Source organism: Canis lupus, chromosome 36, assembly GCF_048164855.1.
Source record: "Canis lupus baileyi chromosome 36, mCanLup2.hap1, whole genome shotgun sequence".
Classification (NCBI taxonomy): Eukaryota; Metazoa; Chordata; class Mammalia; order Carnivora; family Canidae; genus Canis; species Canis lupus.
In genome coordinates, this window is record NC_132873.1 from 13,226,166 (window position 1) to 13,244,166 (window position 18,001).

General features: G+C 40.2%; 1 protein-coding gene and 1 pseudogene across 14 annotated transcripts in view; one reads left to right on the plus strand and one right to left on the minus strand.

Annotated features, from left to right (window-relative positions):
- Positions 1 to 18,001, minus strand: part of UNC80 (unc-80 homolog, NALCN channel complex subunit) — a 215,899-nt gene that overhangs the window by 159,797 nt on the left and 38,101 nt on the right. For 9 of the 14 annotated variants that reach the window (XM_072813429.1, XM_072813423.1, XM_072813422.1 and 6 more), the window contains exons 8-13: positions 13,298 to 13,559; positions 11,192 to 11,326; positions 8,847 to 9,063; positions 8,018 to 8,194; positions 6,346 to 6,614; positions 4,648 to 5,016 (exon numbers count right to left, since the gene is read on the minus strand). In XM_072813429.1, coding sequence (XP_072669530.1) covers positions 4,648 to 5,016; positions 6,346 to 6,614; positions 8,018 to 8,194; positions 8,847 to 9,063; positions 11,192 to 11,326; positions 13,298 to 13,559 — 1,429 coding nt within the window. The remainder of the gene's footprint in view (positions 1 to 4,647; positions 5,017 to 6,345; positions 6,615 to 8,017; positions 8,195 to 8,846; positions 9,064 to 11,191; positions 11,327 to 13,297; positions 13,560 to 18,001) is intronic. The other 5 variants (XM_072813432.1, XM_072813428.1, XM_072813427.1 and 2 more) reach the window with 1 other exon arrangement.
- On the plus strand, positions 11,927 to 13,235 carry LOC140625356 (putative protein PTGES3L pseudogene; annotated as a pseudogene).

Here is an 18,001-nt window from a genome sequence, read left to right on the forward strand (position 1 = left end):
GTCAATGTTCAGCTTGCTTCTTCCTTTGAGGGTAAATAGGAAGCCCTCCTGAGATGAATAATGAAAACGGTTTTCATCTTCTCTTTTGCTCCATTTAATCCTTGTTAGTAGTGGAGGACACAGCTTCTAGAAAAATGAACTTCTGTGAATTATTTCCAAAGAGGCAGAAGGATCCTAACAATTTCCCTATGTTGGCATACTGTGCAGAACAAAGAAAATAATGGATAAGCATTGTTCTGTAAATGATAAAGGGCTTTTCCATTGTCCTGTGGATCAGAGGGCTATGGAAACAATGAAGTCACACATAGAAAGTACTTGAATGTGGGTAGGAAATGAAAGAGACGGAGTTATCTAGACATAATCCATAATTTGGATTAAAGTTATATACAGTTGGTCCTCCTTTTCTAGTCTACAGGCTCATGTAGTGGATGTAGTGCTGAGATGTCCCCTGCAGAACTGGCCATTCTCTGAGCCTGTTAGTTTTGCTGGCTGACAGCTCTCTACTGGGATCCTAACTAGCCACTGCTCTTAGCTAAAGGAGACCTGCTTCAGGCCACCCCGGGTGGCTCGGTGGTTTAGCGCCGCCTTCAGCTCAGGGCCTGATTTCTGGAGACCCGGGATTGAGTCCCATATCAGGCTCCCTGCATGGAGCCTGCTTCTCCCTCTGCCTTTCTCTCTGTCTCTCTCTGTGTGTTTCTCATGAATAAATAAATAAAATCTTAAAAAAAAAATAAAGGAGACTCGCCTCATCTAAGGTTATACTCTTCTGGTGTCTGCCCCCAATGGCTGGTCAAAGGCAGAATGAGGGTGGGGGCTCTAAAAGGGGGCTCCCTTCCCCCACTTGGAGATCACTTTCAAGAGTCATCCTTGCTTTAGAGCTCCTTGTGTGATGGGCTGAGCTCTCTTACAACTATATTGAAGTGCAACTTCACCCTCTCCCCCAGCCTGCTTCTTTTATACCTCATAGATGTTGCTCCTGAGAGGACACTCCAGGAAACTTCCTGCACACATCTGCACATCTGAGTCTGTTTCCTGGGAACTCTATAGATCAGATGGTTGCAAATGGAAGACTCAGACTTATCAATAAACATTTATTTATTTATTATATATACACCAATTCAGTAGTGTTTTAGTTTGGATTCAAATACTAGCTCTGTAACCTTAGGCCAGCCACTTAACCACCCTATGATTATGGGAATCGTAATAATACCTATGTCATACAGCCATGAGGCTAACATGTAAGACACATAATAATAGCAAAACAAATGTTAATTATTACTTCCAGGTATGGGACACTGCTCTCCTTTGAGGCAACTTCGTGCAAATTAGAAAAGGCATTCCTGTGGGCGGATGAGTCAGAAAAAGCTGAGCCCTTGTAGGTAGATGCAGCCCTGGGGTGCTAGGGCTATAGATGCAGCTATTCCTGGGATGAATATCTCAGTGAGCAGAGCATGGACTGGATTTCAGTTCCTCCTTGCCCCATTAGCCACGAGGCCTTGTGTAGTGCACAAGCTGCACAGCCACAGGCAGTAAGCAGTGTCTCGGAAAAGTTCACCTAGAGCCTGATTTGGAAGGTTGGTTTATGTTCATTTTTAGATTACTATATGTTCCTTTAAAAAAATCTCTAGCTCCAAAAGCTCTTTGTAAGTATCTATTCAGATTTAGATTTTTCTTTACACCTTCAGATGTCCTTAGGATTTAGGTTCCACTTAGAGGAGACAATCAGAAAGATGTACCAAGCTACAGCCAGAAATCAGGACAGATACTAAATAACATTTCAAGCTCTCAGTGTTAGTCAGTAGCAAATATAGAAATAGAAATTAGATCTTCCTTTCTGAATTAATAAATTCCCCATGCTTCTGGTATTACTAGGTTGCAAAATTAGATAAACTCTCTGATTTCACTGAAGGTAACAGGGATTTAGGGCAGAACAGAACCGTGAGAATCACAAAACATGACTTGATCTATGGTTAGGTTTTATTTTATAGATTCTTTGTTTTACAAAGAATAGTATTTTCCAGAACTAACTACAAAACACTGGTATCTTGGTAGCTGTCTTATAATCTGATATCAAAAAATCCCATCTAATCAAGAGTGATAACTTCAGTTAAAATGATGTTTATATTATCTAGTACTTAGTATAATAACTAGATTATAAATAGGCAAGAGACTTGCAGGTCTACAATAAGAAATCAGATGCAGATACCAATTGGATAACATTTCAGAACATTAAAGAAAAATATAATACTAACAATGGACCTCAGACATTCTTAGGATACATAACAAAGCCCTCTTTAATTAGTTGGAATATCTAAGCTTTACTAATAAAAGCCTATCAAGGGGCACCTGGGTGGCTCAGTCGGTTAAGGGTCTGCCTTCTGCTCAGGTCATGATCTCAGGGTCCTGGGATCAAGTCCCATATCAGGCTCCCTGCTCAGTGGGGATTGTGCTTCTCCCTCCCTCTCTCTGCTCCTCCACCTGCTTATGCTCTCTCTCTCTCAAATAGGTAAATAATATATTTTTTAAAAGCCTATTAAAATTTCACAGCTCTATTTTTTCTTTCTATTTTCTGTTGAATATTATAATGGATACAATACCATCTATTAGCTCTTTGAGTAGCCAGCTTAGATGAATCGGTACAACATGGAAATTTAGTTAAGAGTGAGATCTGAGGATTTGGGGATTGTCCTCAGTGACATACGAATTGGTACAAAGATAGGAACATGGAGTACTGAATGATAGAATTAGAAAATACACATTTCTGGTGAAGGCAGAGGAAGAAAATCCTAAAGGAAAGATTCTGTAAACCCAAGAATATGGGGAAAGGATATTTGGATCAGAGACTCAGAATATTAGGAAGATAGGAGTAGATAATAAGATGAAGAAACAGAGATGATAAATGCACCTTAAAAATAGGTCAATTCAATTGGGACTAGAAAGAGATGGAGAAGAAATTACAAAAGAGGAAGGAACACTGCACACTTTTACAGATATAAAAACCTGACAGCCTATAAGAAATGATGGCCAATTCATAGTTTAAATATGTAGATGGTACAACTCTGCACAGTGTCATATTACATGTGTAAACACCTGACCTGATGTGTACACATCATAACATGTTAGAGATTCAAATATTTTGTTAATTTCAACTTGTTAGCATTTGAACATTTTCCAACAAAAGCTCTGAACTGAAATCAGTGTATGTTATGTGAATTTAAGTTATGGTAATTCTTTTTTTTTTCTAAGCAGACCCCAAACCCAGCGTGGAGCCCAATGCAGGGACTTGAACTCACAACCCTGAGATCAAGACCTGATGATATCAAGAGTCCAACGCTTAACCTACTGAGCCATCCAAGAGTCCCAAGCTATGATAATTCTTATCTAAAACCCAAATTAAAGGAGAAGATTAATTTTTGGCATTAAGTTCAGAGATCATAAACAAGGTGGTACCAAGGCAAAGGGAATTAAATTTAGGAAAAACCAATAATAAGAAAGCTAAAATCATGAGATGTGAAACACTGAGACATGAGAGTGCCAAGGCTAGTCTTTCAAACCAACACCAATAAACCAATCAATTAGCTGAATAAAATTCTTCCCTTTTCTCCATAGTGATTGAAATTGGCTGCCCAAAAATGTGTCCCTTAGATCAAGAGAAAAAAACATTATTTTGAGGAAAAATTATACTGCTTGTTATGGTAGGAATGTGTTCCCCTCAAATTCATAATATGTTGAAGCCCTATGCTCCAATATGATGGTGTTTGAAGACGTGGCCTTTGGGAGGTAATTAGGATTAGGTAAGGTCATGAGAATGGTCCTGGTCTGATAAGATCAGTACCTTTATAAAGACACCAGAGAGGGACGCCTGGGCGGCTCAGCGGTTGAGTGTCTGCCTTTGGCCCAGGGAGTGATCCCAGGATCCAGGATCGAGTCCCATATCAGGCTTCTTGCAGGGAACCTGCTTCTCCCTCAGCCTGTGTCTCTGCCTCTCTCTGGCTGTGTCTCTCATGAATAAATAAATAAATCCTTAAAAAAAAAAAAAAAAGGAAAAGACACCAGAGAACTGTGTGTGTGTGTGTGTGTGTGTGTGTGTGTGTGTGTGTGTATGTGTGTGTATACAGAAAAAGAGGCCAGGTGAGCACAGAGTCAGATGGCAGTCACCTACAACCCATAAGAAGCTTAAGAAGCCTTGTGGAACCTTCACCTTGGACTTTCCAGCCTCCAGAAGTGTCAGAAATAAATTTCTGTTGTTTAACCCACCCAATCTATGGCATTTTGTTATGGCAATCTGAGAAGAAAACACTGCTCAATTTGGTCAGAGCCTGAAAATCTTGAGAAAGAGGCTATTCTTGGCAGACGGAGAATTATGGTAATATAGTGTAACTGAGATAACAACCCTGAAGACATACGTGACCAGGAAATTAGCTCTAACACTGCTTGAACAGCAGTGGTTTCTGAATTGAGATACAGTTTCATCTAACCACTTCTGCTAATGCCTGGTGAGAATCCGGTAAAGAGATTTCTAGGCTCACCATCTCCTTGCTTTAGTTACTAGCTGTGATTCTGAGTCTACCAACTGCTGGCAAGCAGGCACTGGAAAGAAATTAGGGGCAACATTTCACGAGAACACAGAAGGTGGTTCAGTCATACCTTCTCTTGGTTCTTATCATTCTTCTCATAAGGTCCACCACCACCTCCTCCACCTCCTCCTCCATCACCTCCTCCACCTCCTCCGTCTCCACCTCCTCCTTCTTCTCCTCCACCATCTCCAGCTCCACTAACTGAAGGGCCCCCAAATCCACAGGGTGAACTTCCAGATACTCCTTTGAACTGGAAGGTTCCCTCACTTGCTCTTTTCTCCATAGTCTCATTTTCCTTATTTTCACTCTTCTTTCTGTTCTTTTCTACACAAGGCACCACACCAAGTTGAAGCAAGCATTCAACAATGTTCAGCGCCACATCACAGATACGAGAACTGATGTCATGATTAAGGACAAGATAAACAGCCTTCAGAACCACCTGAGGAGAAGACAAAGATAAACAGAAGCTGATTAATTTGCCTGAACTACCTCTTCCTACAAAGATTTGGTTATTCTGTTTAGTCCATTTTCTTTGGGCTGTTTTTTTGCATTTCAGAATAATTCAGGTAATCTTTAGATGTTCCTATCTAAACTGCACTGGAACCTTGTGTATATGCTTACTATAGAGTATAAGTCACCCAAAGAATTAAAATGTATGTGTTAAAAAGATGATTCTATGTATCATCTCACTTAAGTATCCCAAAATTGCCATAATAGAGACAATTAATAGGGATCCTGAAGAACAGTGAATTAATGGGACAGTAATTTTTTGTCCAAATGGAAACCTGTTCAACTGATTTTAATTTAAATTCAATTAGCCAGGATATAGTATAACACCCAGTGCTCATCCCATCAAGTGCCCTCCTTAATGCACGTCACCCAGTCACTCCATCCCCCTACCCACATCCCCTTCTGCAACCCTTTGTTTGTTTCCCAGAGTTAGGAGTCTCTCATGATCTTCCTCTCTAATTTTTCCCCACTCAGTTGCCCCCCTTCCCTTATGGTCCCTTTCACTATTTCTTATATTCTCATAGTCAGCTGATTTTTTTAAATCAGAGTGCTTTAATCCTCTGCTTTGCACTTTCTGTCAATAATGGATAAACAATGATTTCCATATCTTCAAGATAGAGGAACATTGAGGCGTTCACAATTGTATCATTATTTACACTTCAATTTTAAATGCAAAATATTTGCATGTTTAAATTATGTCCTTTCATTGATTTTAATATTTTACATTATTTACTGAGCCAGTTCTCTGATGTGAAATAAAAAATTTTGTGAAATATAATTGTAAATTATAACAACCCTTTCATTTGCTAATAACTATAATCAAGACAGGCATTCTTGAGAATGCAAGTTTAAATCTTTTAATGGGCTTCTATTCATTTTCCCTTTCTACACGGGAGGTTTGGAGTCATGTTGCTTATATAATGAAAGAAAATAAACTGAGAACTTTTTCTCTTATTTTACAAAAAAGGGGACTTAGTACACACACATTTATGTACATTTTATATATGCATATTCAGGATTTGATAATGTTTTTGGATTATAAACATATTCTGAGATCACATGTCATGTAGTATAATGCTTGGGGAAAAAAAGGGAAAGGTGCCTCTGTAATGGTTGACACATCCACGGAATTTTTTATACAGGTAGCCCTTTAATTTTGAGGTTCAACATTGCTAAGAACCTATATGCCTGTTTTTCCCAACATCCTAAAAACTAGATCAAAGAGTCTGTATCTTCCGAGCTTTGATAAGCTTCTTACCGAAAGATCAAGCATGCCATTCTTGTGGACAAAGTTATTGGTCCCATCGATATGTTCTGTGTCCTCTAAGTAGCTGTAGTTTATGCAGGAGTCTGTGAGGCTTCGGGGCAGGTTTGCACAAGCCAGGGGTTCATGTGTCATCTCCGGGATAGGCACCTGGTTGCAGAGCTTCCTCATATGCTCACTGAAAAAGTCTGCGTAGCCTACGTTGAACGATGCCAAGGTGGTGTTGAAGGTTGCCACTGTGATAGTGGAGATCTGAGATCTCACTAATAAAAAGAAAGCCATGTATTAGTTCTCCCCATGTCAGCTTGCAACATCGTGCCAGACAGTTACACTCTCATGAGCACAATCACAGCTGAAGCGTCATAGATGTTTGACTTGTAGTCTCAAAGCTATTCTCAATTTCCATGGAATTGCCTCAGAGTGTCAAAAGCCATGTAATATCTGGTAAATAATGAAGGTTATAGGGGATCCCTGGGTGGCTCAGTGGTCTGGCACCTGCCTTTGGCCCAGGGCGTGATCCTGGAGCCCCAGGATCAAGTCCTGCATCGGGCTCCCGGCATGGAGCCTGCTTCTCCCTCTGCCTGTGTCTCTGCCTCTCTCTCTCTCTGTGTCCATCATAAATAAATAAATCTTTAAAAAAAATAATGAAGGTTATAGAAAATGTGGATTCCAACTGGTTTCCTTAAGACCCAGGCTAGTTTGTAACTCTTGTTTAACAGGTGGATTTTACCCAGTGTTAAGTGGCGGATCATACTATCCGGTAGGATCCATGCATGTTCAGGATTTGCTAATGTTTTTAGCATCTAGTTTAGTTGAAGTATTTCCCCCACAAGTTTGTGGCGGAGTAAAATATTTGGTTTTATCTAGGGTATTTAAGCAACAGCAAATGAGGATTTTTTTTCTCCTTTGTTCAAGAGTAATGGAACATAAATTTGTGGTGGTTGGGGCAGGCTGGGTGGCTCAGCAGTTTAGCACTGCCTTCAGCCCAGGGCATGATCTTGGAGACCCGAGATCGAGTCCCACGTCAGGCTCCCTGCATGGAGCATGGAGCCTGCTTCTCCCTCTGTCTCTTTCTCTCTCTCTCTCTCTCTCTCTCTCCTCTCTGTGTCTCTCATGAACAAATAAATAAAATCTTAAAAAAAAAAGATATCATCAAATACTTGAAACACACTCTGGGGAGAAGAGGAGTTACATTTCCACTCATTGGTAAAAAGTACAGAATAAGAACCAATTCAGGATTCTACTCAGATACACAGTTTTCTCCACATAAAGCATGGAAGGCACCTCTTTGAAATAGCAGCTGAGAAAAGAAGGGGTAGGCTTGGAAGGCAGTAACTTTCCTCCCACTGAAGGTGGGCAGGCCCTTTAGAGGGACATCCTTCTGGGGACCAAAGTACTGACTATAGCTGTCTTCCAAGCCTCTTCTAGCCCTGTGGGTCTATGACCTTTGGAAAACAAGTATGAGTGGCTTGCCTTGCCTCTGAGAGGTCTGGTGGTTGCAGCATGCAATCAAATAGCTTCTGCTCCTAAAGAAATCCTAAGAATGGCTCACAAGTGAATTTACCAAGCGATATAATACATGAAATGCAAGCTTTCAAAACGTACAAGGAGCCAGCTGACAATGAAAATGAGACATGGAGTAAAAACAGGAAAGAGGAAAAGGCACCTGAACTCCCGCCGGCAGGTGCTGCCTCCGACCCACCTTCCTTGACAGTGTTTTCTCCGTGGCTGTTGGAATGATCTGGGAGGTCGCTCACCAGTGTGTGATGGGAGTGGGAGTGCCTGGCACTCAGGCTCTCCATCTCCGTGGCTGCATCCGAGCTGCCCCGCCGGGTGAATTTCCCTGAGATGGACAAGAACACCACAAGAGGGTCTGAACACGAAAGATTCTCCCCTGAGAGTTCGTCTTTCCAAAGGACAGCAGGTGGAGTAAAGGGACATTAGGTGCATGAGACACAGCCAAGCAGCAGCAATTGGGCTGGTTCTGGGAATGGTCAAGGTCAAGACGACTGAGGAAGCTGCCTGCCATAAGAGCGGCCCCAATCTAAGCCAAATGCCAGAAACCAGAAGTAGAGTCCCAGCTAGCTGTCAGTTTCTGGCTTTAAGCTGGCTTTCTTAAGATGCCATCCAGAAAGAAAGAAAAAAAAAAAAAAAGCCTCTTTTTCTTTTTTTTTTTTACATCTTCCTTTTCCAATATCCAAAGTAAAAGTCTGCCTTTGGATTCACAACGAAAGCTAATGCATAGGACTCTTCCAGGCCATATTTCCACATCTAGAGTACCAAAGAAATAGGGCCATTAACCTGTCTAATTATACAGGGTTCTTCTGTATTTAATTAAATTATCTGCATTCCTTTGGTACTAGATGTAGCATCTGGGCCCACATTTCTTGACTACACTGTTCAAGAAAGATGCAGATTTGCCCTGGAGCCCTAGATCCAGATTTCTAAACAGGTCACTCAAGCTCTGCCCTACTTTGAAAAGTCCTTGTGGTCACCTAAAATGGTGGTTTGCCAGCCTCCTTTCTCAATGCCTCGTCTGTCTTCTCCAAGCCCAGAGAAACTTCCGAAGGAGAATGTGCTTCGCGTGGGGGACACATCCAGATGGTCCTCGTGAAGCAAGAATGGCACTCCCATTCTTCGAGGTCTCCTCTTCCCTGTGTGATGGAATGGGATGGAGCCTTTCCTCTCTCGGTCTTCTTTGCGGCTCTTGAACTGTGAGGATGAGAGGTAAAGGATTAGGCACAGGGCAAAGAAGAAGTGGCATCTTGCCTCCCAAAGGGCTCTGTAATTTGCAACAAAATACAGGAATGTTCTGGGATGCCTGGGTGGCTCAGTGGTTGAGCATCTGCCTTCGGCTCAGGGCATGACCCTGGGTCCTTGGATCGATTCCTGCATCAGGCTCCCTGTGAGGAGCCTGCTTCTGTCTCTGCCAATATCTCTGCCTCTCTCTGTGTGTCTCTCATGAATAAACAAACAAAATCTTTAAAAAATAATACAGGAATGTTCCAGGAAGAAGAAACCCTGAAAGTCACAGAGTATCATCCAATAAAGGTGGGTGAAATTTCCATAATGTGTTTAAAAACTGAAAGAAACAAAGCAAAAGGTAACCTATTCCCTGGGTCTCTCTGCTGGGCTAGGTTGTCCCTGGACCAGTGGCACCAGTATCAACTGGGAAACTATTAGAAGTACAAATTCACAGGTTCAACCCCACACATACTAGATCAGAATCACAGAAGGTAAGGCCTAGCAAGGTATATTTTAATAAGCCCGGTAGGTGATTCCAATACACGCTACAATTTAAGAACCACTGGATTAGAGTATAGGATCCCTGAGTCACCACTTGGACCAGCCAGTATTTTCTGTTCCATTTTTCCAGGATTGAGATCAATTTTTCCAGTTGGACAACTTCAAGTGTTTGCCAGTGTCCATAAGGAGAGTCAAAAAAGACACAGGCATGAATTGGTACAAACTCATTACTCCTATTACTCCTACCAAACAAGTTCAAAATCCAGTATAAATAAGAGTTCAGAATTTCTTGGGAAGCTTTTAAAATATACCAATGTCTGGCCTTGTATTAATTCTGACCTAATTGGTCTGGGTTCGGGACTGGGCACGTGAAATTTTATGGCTCCCCAGAGATCCTCATGTGCCTTCAGTACTGAAAACTTATTCCCCCATGATGAGCAACATTTTTAGAAAAACTACAGCTATTGCCTATCATTGCACTGTCAATGAAGGTAGATATGACTGCTTGCTTAGCAACACTAAGCTCATAGGTAAGTTAATAATATGTTCTATGTCCTTCATGAACACACTTGACTAATTATTTAAAAAAAATAGGAAATGAAGCTACTACACATACATTTCCTAGTTAATTAGCTTCACATACTTAGAAAAAGAGGTGGAATGGTGGGTTCATAAGAGCATGAACTATTTAGCTTGAAGACCCTGGTTTTGAGTTTGGATTCAACCTTTCACAAACTACCAAAATTTCTAAGGCTCAGCTCCTTTCTTTTTTGATAATAATTAACATTTATTGAGTACTTACTAAGTGCCAGGCAAAATAAGGATTTTACATTCATTATCTCACTACTACCTCATAACCTTTTGAGGTAACTGTATAATGTACCAAACTTACAAATAAAAGAATCATTTGGCCAGGATCATGAAAGGTTGAAAAGTGGCAGAGCAAGAATTTGAACCCTGATTAGGTGATTCCCAAGTGTACACTCAACTCCATCTTTAATTTCTTTAGAGCTTTAATGAATGCTTAATTAAGGTTTATTGAATGGAAACCTATGCTTTGACATATAACAAGTTGTGTGGGTAGGAAATCTAGTGATCTGCTGTAAGGATTTTCTACTTTATTTATTTTTTTGGTTTATTTTGTTGTCTTTAAGCTGGAGATGACTTGCAGAATAAATGTTCCATGATGATCCCATCACTCTGAGAACTTCGGTAAGACTCAGTTTCTTAGGTACAAAATATGGAAAATTAGGATCTCATTGGGTTAAGTGAGAAGCATTTATCTAAGATGCTTGATAAAATAAGATGAACCATACAAATATAGGTAGCCATCAAGTCCACCACAACTACTTCCACCATCACACGACTGAAAGTACCCTATACACATCATCAGGATTGAGCTTGGCAACACTGAGAATGGGAAACAGTCATGGCACATAGAGGGATTTGCATAAGGTCATGCTGCAAGCCAGTGTCAGAACTGGGGGCTGACTTCTCTCCTCAAGGTTCCTTTCCCAAACCGTCCCATTCTGCAGCATTACCTCATGTCCTACTGATTACCAAAGTATCAAAGAGCATAAGTGGTTCTACTCACCTTCTTAAAGATGTTCATGCCAAGGTCTGAAGAAAGATCTGGGACTGCAGACCTACGCAAATTGGTCAACGAAACCTTGGAAAAGGCCTCAGGGCTAAGAGATTTTTCCTCTTCATTACACTTCATGGTGAGATCCTTAATAGACAATAAAGGTAGACTTTACAATCAAGGACTTAGGGCTTTATATCCAAAGACTTTTCTTATTGAGCTGTCATATTTTTAATAGGGATGTGCCTACTGTTTTGATATTTATGAAGTATTTCACGTGTGTGTCCAGACTCTTAGAATCCATATTCTGCTACTGAAGAGATACGTTATATATCAAGTGTAACTCCCATTTGGAGTTTCCAACAGTGGGAACTTAAAGCTCCATATTCGGTAAAGCTAAGAAAATAGGGAGGAGGCAGGTATCTCATTTTCTCTCTTCACTAAAAAAATTTTTTTTTCTGTTTAATGATTCACCCAAGGAGATTTTTACTTTGGGCAGAATCATCTACTATTAAAAGAAAGTCTCTCTCCCTTTCACTCTAATATTGCTCATGTTTATTTTCAGAATATGTAGACTTTTTCAGACATAGCCAATTCATGCTTAAGTAAACCAAACAACTGGAATACACTGCAAATCACACTTTTTCTCTACATATCCAACACATAGTATTGATGAGAAAGAGGGAAAGAGAAAGGGTCCAAGCTGATATTAGCACATCTGTTTATTAACAAGTGGTTTTCAGGGGGATGTCATCAAATCAGCATACAGTCAGTTTATTTTTCCAAACATCTATAATAAATAGCAAGACTATTAGCAATAGCAAGACATATCTCTAATTATGATATTGAGGTGCTAAAAAATTTTGAGTCAAGCAAAAGATGTTAAACCATGTTCAGTAAAATGCTAATGTCACACATTTCATGATGTCAGTAATTAACAGTTGTATGTGAGAGCTCTCTATTAACTAGTACTTCAGTTAGCTGGAAGGACCAATTCTCCATTATTCTGGATCAACAGGTCTTAACTCTAGTGTGAGCAAGAGGCATTTCGATACCCTTCTTTAAATGGCAAATTAGATGTTAAAAAGAAGCAAAAGGGTCTAGCAATATAAGAAAGAAGGGAAAGGATAATAGCATCAGAGTAAACCACCAACAAAATAGCACTGGAATAAAGAAATGGATGCATAGGAGAACAAGAGAACCTTCTATGGCCAAAGTTGTGGATTCAAAAGACGATGGACTAGAGTGCCTATTGTGAATCAGACACTGAATGCACTAAGCATTGGAGAAAGAGATGAACAAAGCTTGGGACAAGTCATTCGACTTTCTCCAGAGTACAGATCCCTTGGCTGTAGGGCCATGAGGCAGCTTCTGTGGGTGTCCCCAGGATCTAAAGATAGCAGTCCTTGCCTTGGCCTCCAAACACCACTGGGTAGCGGGAGCCACCACGGCAAGGCAGCATGCCTGGATGTTGTGGTACAACAGGCCCAAGTATGTGTTCATGGAGTTTTGTGTTGAGGACAGCACCGAGGTACACCTGCTCATCAAAGACCTCCATATTGTATTCAGCTGCAAGAATGCCAGTGGAGTGGAGTTGTACAATGAGACTGAATTCTATGCTAAGGTGAACTCCAAGGACTCCCAGGATAAGCACTCTTGTTACTCCACTACTTGCTTTGTGAGGAACTGAAAGGAGAAGGTGGACTCACCAAAGAGGATATCAAGCCAGTGTGGTTGTCTATGGACTTTGATAACTGGAGGGACTGGGAAGAGGAGGATGAGGTGGAGCTGGCTCAGGTGGAATGTTACGCAGAGCTTCTGAGGAAGGTCAACACCAAGAGACCTCCCCCTGGCATGGAGGACCTAGATGATGATTCTGACACGTGGGTATGGCTGCATCAGACAGCAGAACAGGAGAGGAGCAGACTGGTGGGGCTCCTGACTTTCTACCGATTGGCTGTAATCTTTGAGTTTGGGCCACTCATCAGGGCTCTCTTGAGTGTTCGAGCTGTGTGTATATATGTGGTAGAGCAAAAGCCAAAGATGCAGCAGATAGATTATAATAAATCTGTAGGAACTATTAAAAAAAAAAAAGACAATGGACGGAGTTTCTCTTACTTGGGTTTTGTGGGTGTTCACTAGTGAGGGAGCTGCTGCCACCATTGAGCTGCTCCTGGGTCTGGGCAGGAGAGGAATATCTGGCTCTGGGGGCTTTTCAGGCTTCTCTTCCAACATGTGCCGCAGTCTTTGCAGATAGTACATCAGAGACCACTGAGTGCCTTCCTCAGACCAATGGGGCTGCAGTAGGCAGCGAAGAACAGCAACATCAAAGTAGGTGGCATAGCGGGACCTTTGGCATGGAGGTATCACAAGAGAGGCTCTGTTTCCAATGACAGAAAGAAGATGATTATATTGGCAATCAAACATTCCAAGGGGTGACATAACATGGCTTATAGCTCTGCTTTTCTCATTTGTTTACTTATTCCTCCACTTATTTTTTGTCTAGTTTACTCTTCTACCCTCCCAACTGGTCTCACTCATTTCACTTTTGCTAGATGCTTCCTGGAAGCAGAAAGGTTAAAAAGAATTTTGAAGGATAGGTAGGAATTAGCTAGGCAAAGCTGAGGATGGGGCAGGAGGATACATCAGCATTTCAGTCAGAAGAGAAACCATGCCTACACTAAAGTGGAGTAAAAAATCATGAGTTTTGGGTAGGTGGGGGAGAGTAAGCAATTAGTTGGTATTAGTTGGTGAGTAACTTGGGTGGGAATGATGAGGAGTGTCTAGGGAAATAGATGAGGTTCAGATTATGATGTTCCTTTTATATAATCAGGCTTTTTTTTTTTTACCTTGATAGAAATGGAAGTATTTGTGTACTTTATTGGCTATTTTAATCTATTATTGGTGATAATAGTATGTAAAAGAATCAAGGGAAATTGCAAAGTACTGAATGAGTAAAGGTTATGAAGAAAATTTTCAAAATTTTGAAATCATTTTGAAAATTCTATAGCTGTGTATTCATATAAAATAGCAAAGCTAATTTAAAAAATCTCAAGGTTCTGAAATTCTATTATTCAATTTAAATACATGGTAACAGTCATTTGGTGTTCAACTTAATTTCACTACAAAATAAGTTTATACAATTACACAGTATAATACATAATTGTAGATGTCCCAGGGGATGTGAAGATACATAAGCTTAACTTCTGCAGCATGGATATTTTTTTCTAGCACCACACACAGCTTTCTCTGCTCAGCTTCCATAATGTCCAGTAGCCAGCAGCACCCAGCGGCCAGCAGCTTCCCTGGCACTTTCTTTTGGAGGCTTTTTAGCAGAGCACCCCTACTAAGACATCTCCCCATGAATAGCATTCTCTAACAACCTAGAGGGTTGGATTTCTGACAAGTTCCAAAGAGTAGATTTCCAGGAGGAAATTCCCAGGAGGTTCCCCTGTGCAGCACCACAGTGACTTCTCTGCAATCTCCATAGAGTCCTAACTTTGCCCTCTCCAACAGGGTCATAATCTCAATCCTGGGAAGAACGGGATCTCTCCTGGGTGTTTCGTATGACTCTGAAAGTTGGTGATTGCTCCATTATATTTGCGATTCCTATATCCTTTAGAATTCTCTTAACTTCTTATGAGCCACTCCCTCTCTACTCTAATACTCTAGTCCTGTCATACTTAATAATTCTCTATATTAAACTTTCCCTGTTCAAGTACTGTTTAGTTTCTCTCTCCTGATTGAACCAATCCTGATACATCTAGAAGCTGTGTTTCAGCCACATTGGCTTTCTTACTACTCTTGATTACATCAAACTTACGCTGGCTTCAGAGCTCTTCTTCTACATGGAAATTTCTACCCTGGATGCCTTGGTTTTATCTAGGCTCTGTTCCAATGTCATCCCCTCAAGAGAGATCTTCCTCAACCACTGTGTAGAGTGGCCTCTGTCTGCCTTCACCCTGTTCCAATTTTCTTCATAGCATGTAGCATAACTTATTATACTGTTTACTTGATTAGTGCCTATCTTCATTTATTTGAATGAATTAATAAATTTCAGAACTCAAGACAAAAATGGAGAAATCAAAGGCTTTTTTTTTTTTTACATATAAGCAATATGTTCATTTTGACAACAGAAGAAAAAAAGAGCTCAATAGAAGTAACAATAGGTAAATGCCATGGGTTCATGGCAAGATGATGAGGAACAAAATTGACAACTTACTATGTTCAAATGTAAATAACATTTGGCCCAATAAGCTGAAGATAAACATCTATTCCAAAATGTAGGGGAAAGAAATGTTAATTTAACACAACTGGTATCAGCAATATGTAGGAAATATCTAACTTTCAATGTAGATTTGACCATTGTTCTATATGACTTTAAAAAATGACTACTATCAGGGTAAACTAGGAAAGACTGTATAGGCACTAAACAGGTTAGCCTTAAACATCACCCTCCTACTAAAACAGAATAATACAGGAAGTTGGGGGTACTTGGGGACCACCACAAACAATATGGTAAAACACTTTTTAAGAAAATCTTAATAAACAACCTTTCTTTCTTTCTTTCTTTCTTTCTTTCTTTCTTTCTTTCTTTCTTTCTTTCTTTCTTTCTTTCTTTATTTATTTATTTTGGAGAGGATAGAGTTGGGTGGTGATAGGTAGAGGGAGTGGGAGAAGCAGACTTCTCTGCTTAGATCCCAGGGTTGATCCCAGGACCCTGAGATCATGACCTGAGGTGCAGTCAAACAGCTGAGCCACCCAGTTGCCCCACAGGAGAGAATCTTAAGGAGGTTCTGCACTGGGCTTGATCTCACAACCCTGACATCATGATCTGAGCCAAAATCAGGAGTTGGATGTGTAACCGACTGAGCCACCTAGGTGCCCCAAACTGTTATTAGGATACATTCTCAATATTTTAAAGATTTTCATCCTTCCCTCAGTAATCTATAAGCTTAATGTAATTTTCTTTTGTGTTCTGAACCCAATGTCAACATGTATATTTGTTGGCGGGGGAGGGGTGTTCCACACCACAACCAATTTTCTGGATACCAAACTGGGTCCATTCTGTCAACTAAATTCTGACACCTGTCTACCCAGAGACAGCATCAGATTCCACAGGTTAAGGGTTCAGTCCTGCAAGCCTGCTCTCTCTCCTACTTCAGACACCAGTCATAAGCCCAGGTTCTCACCTATGCTTCCAATCAACTGGCCACAGATGGAGATTCCCATGACCTACCCTTCCCCCTACCCCTGAAATTCAGATTCCAATTGCAAGTCCAGGTTGTTACCTGTACTTCTTACTGTCAGGTTTTAAGTCAGAAGTTCCCATGATCCCCTCCTTGGATTCAATTAATTTTCTAGAGTGGCTCACAGAACTCAGCAAACCGGTTTACTCACTAGATTACTGATGTATTATAAAAAAAAAAAATACAACTCAGGAACAGCCAGGCAGAGGAGACACTTAGGGCAAGGTATGGGGAAGGGGCATGGACTTCCATGCCTTCTCTGGGGGCACTACTCTCCTAGCACCTCCTCATGTTCACCAGCCCAGAAGCTCTCTGAACCCCGCCCTCTTTGGCATTTTTTGGAAGCTTCATTACACAGACATATTTGACTAAATCATTAGCCACTGGCAATTGATTCAAATTCCAGCCCTTCCTGGAGATCAGGGGGCCTGACTAAAAGTTTCAATCACATGGTTGGTTCTCCTAGCAGCCTTCCCCTAGTCATAAGTGTAGTCCAAATGTCACCTCAATAACAACAAAAGACACCTTTGTTGCTTTCATCATTCAGGAAATTCTAAGGGTTTTAGGAGCTCAGTGACAGAAACAGGGACTAAAGCCAAGCATATATTTCTTATTATAAATCATAGCGTCACAAATTCTGAACAAAATTCCAAATGGATTTATCTTTTATAAATCAATGAGACTATTCTGAAGTTTAACTGGATGAAAGAATAAAACTTTGAGTGTAATCAGGAAATATTTAAAAGGAAGTATAAAGAATGTAAGTTGTCAGATACTAACGTGTGTTTTACAACAATATTTGGCCAAGTAGTGTTAATTTAGGAATAGATAAGAGTTCAGTGGTATACAACATGGAGCTACAAAAGATTCAAATATTTATAAGAATCCAATATGTCAAAAAGGTCTTGCATTAAATTAATGCAAAGGATAAACAAATAAATAATATTGTCATAATGGACTTATTCAGAAAAACATAATTTAGCCTATCTTAAATTGGCATTTTTTAAAAAATCAAGACAGATTACGATTTAAATGTAAAAATATAAAAACATGAGTACTAGGAAAATATTTTGGCTATTTTTTTATAATCATGGAATAGAGAAGAACTTAGTAAGAATGTAATAGACCCAAATTTAAAATAACACAAATGCCCATTCCACCAACAGGTAAATGTATAAATAAACTGTGTATGTGCATGTAATGGACCAAGGTCAGAGCTATTGGTACACTCAGTAATTATGCAGAATAAAAGAAGTCAGATAAAAAAAGACCATTTTCATTCATATGAAATTCTAGATTGCAAACCATCTCTAGTGACAGAAAGCAGATCAGCACTACTTGGCCAAATATTATTGTAATCCTTAGTAATTTTTCGCCTCCTCATCCCATTCTTCGTCCATCCTCAGGCATCACAAGAAAACTTCTACAGGGTAGTGGATATGTTCATCACCCATTGTTGGGATAACAATATCTAATAAAAGAGTTGCAGTCAAAAGTTCTTGTGCTGTTCAAAAGGACGGTTGAGAGCTTATTGAATTATGACTTTCATTAATCAAATATCTGTGTTAAACTT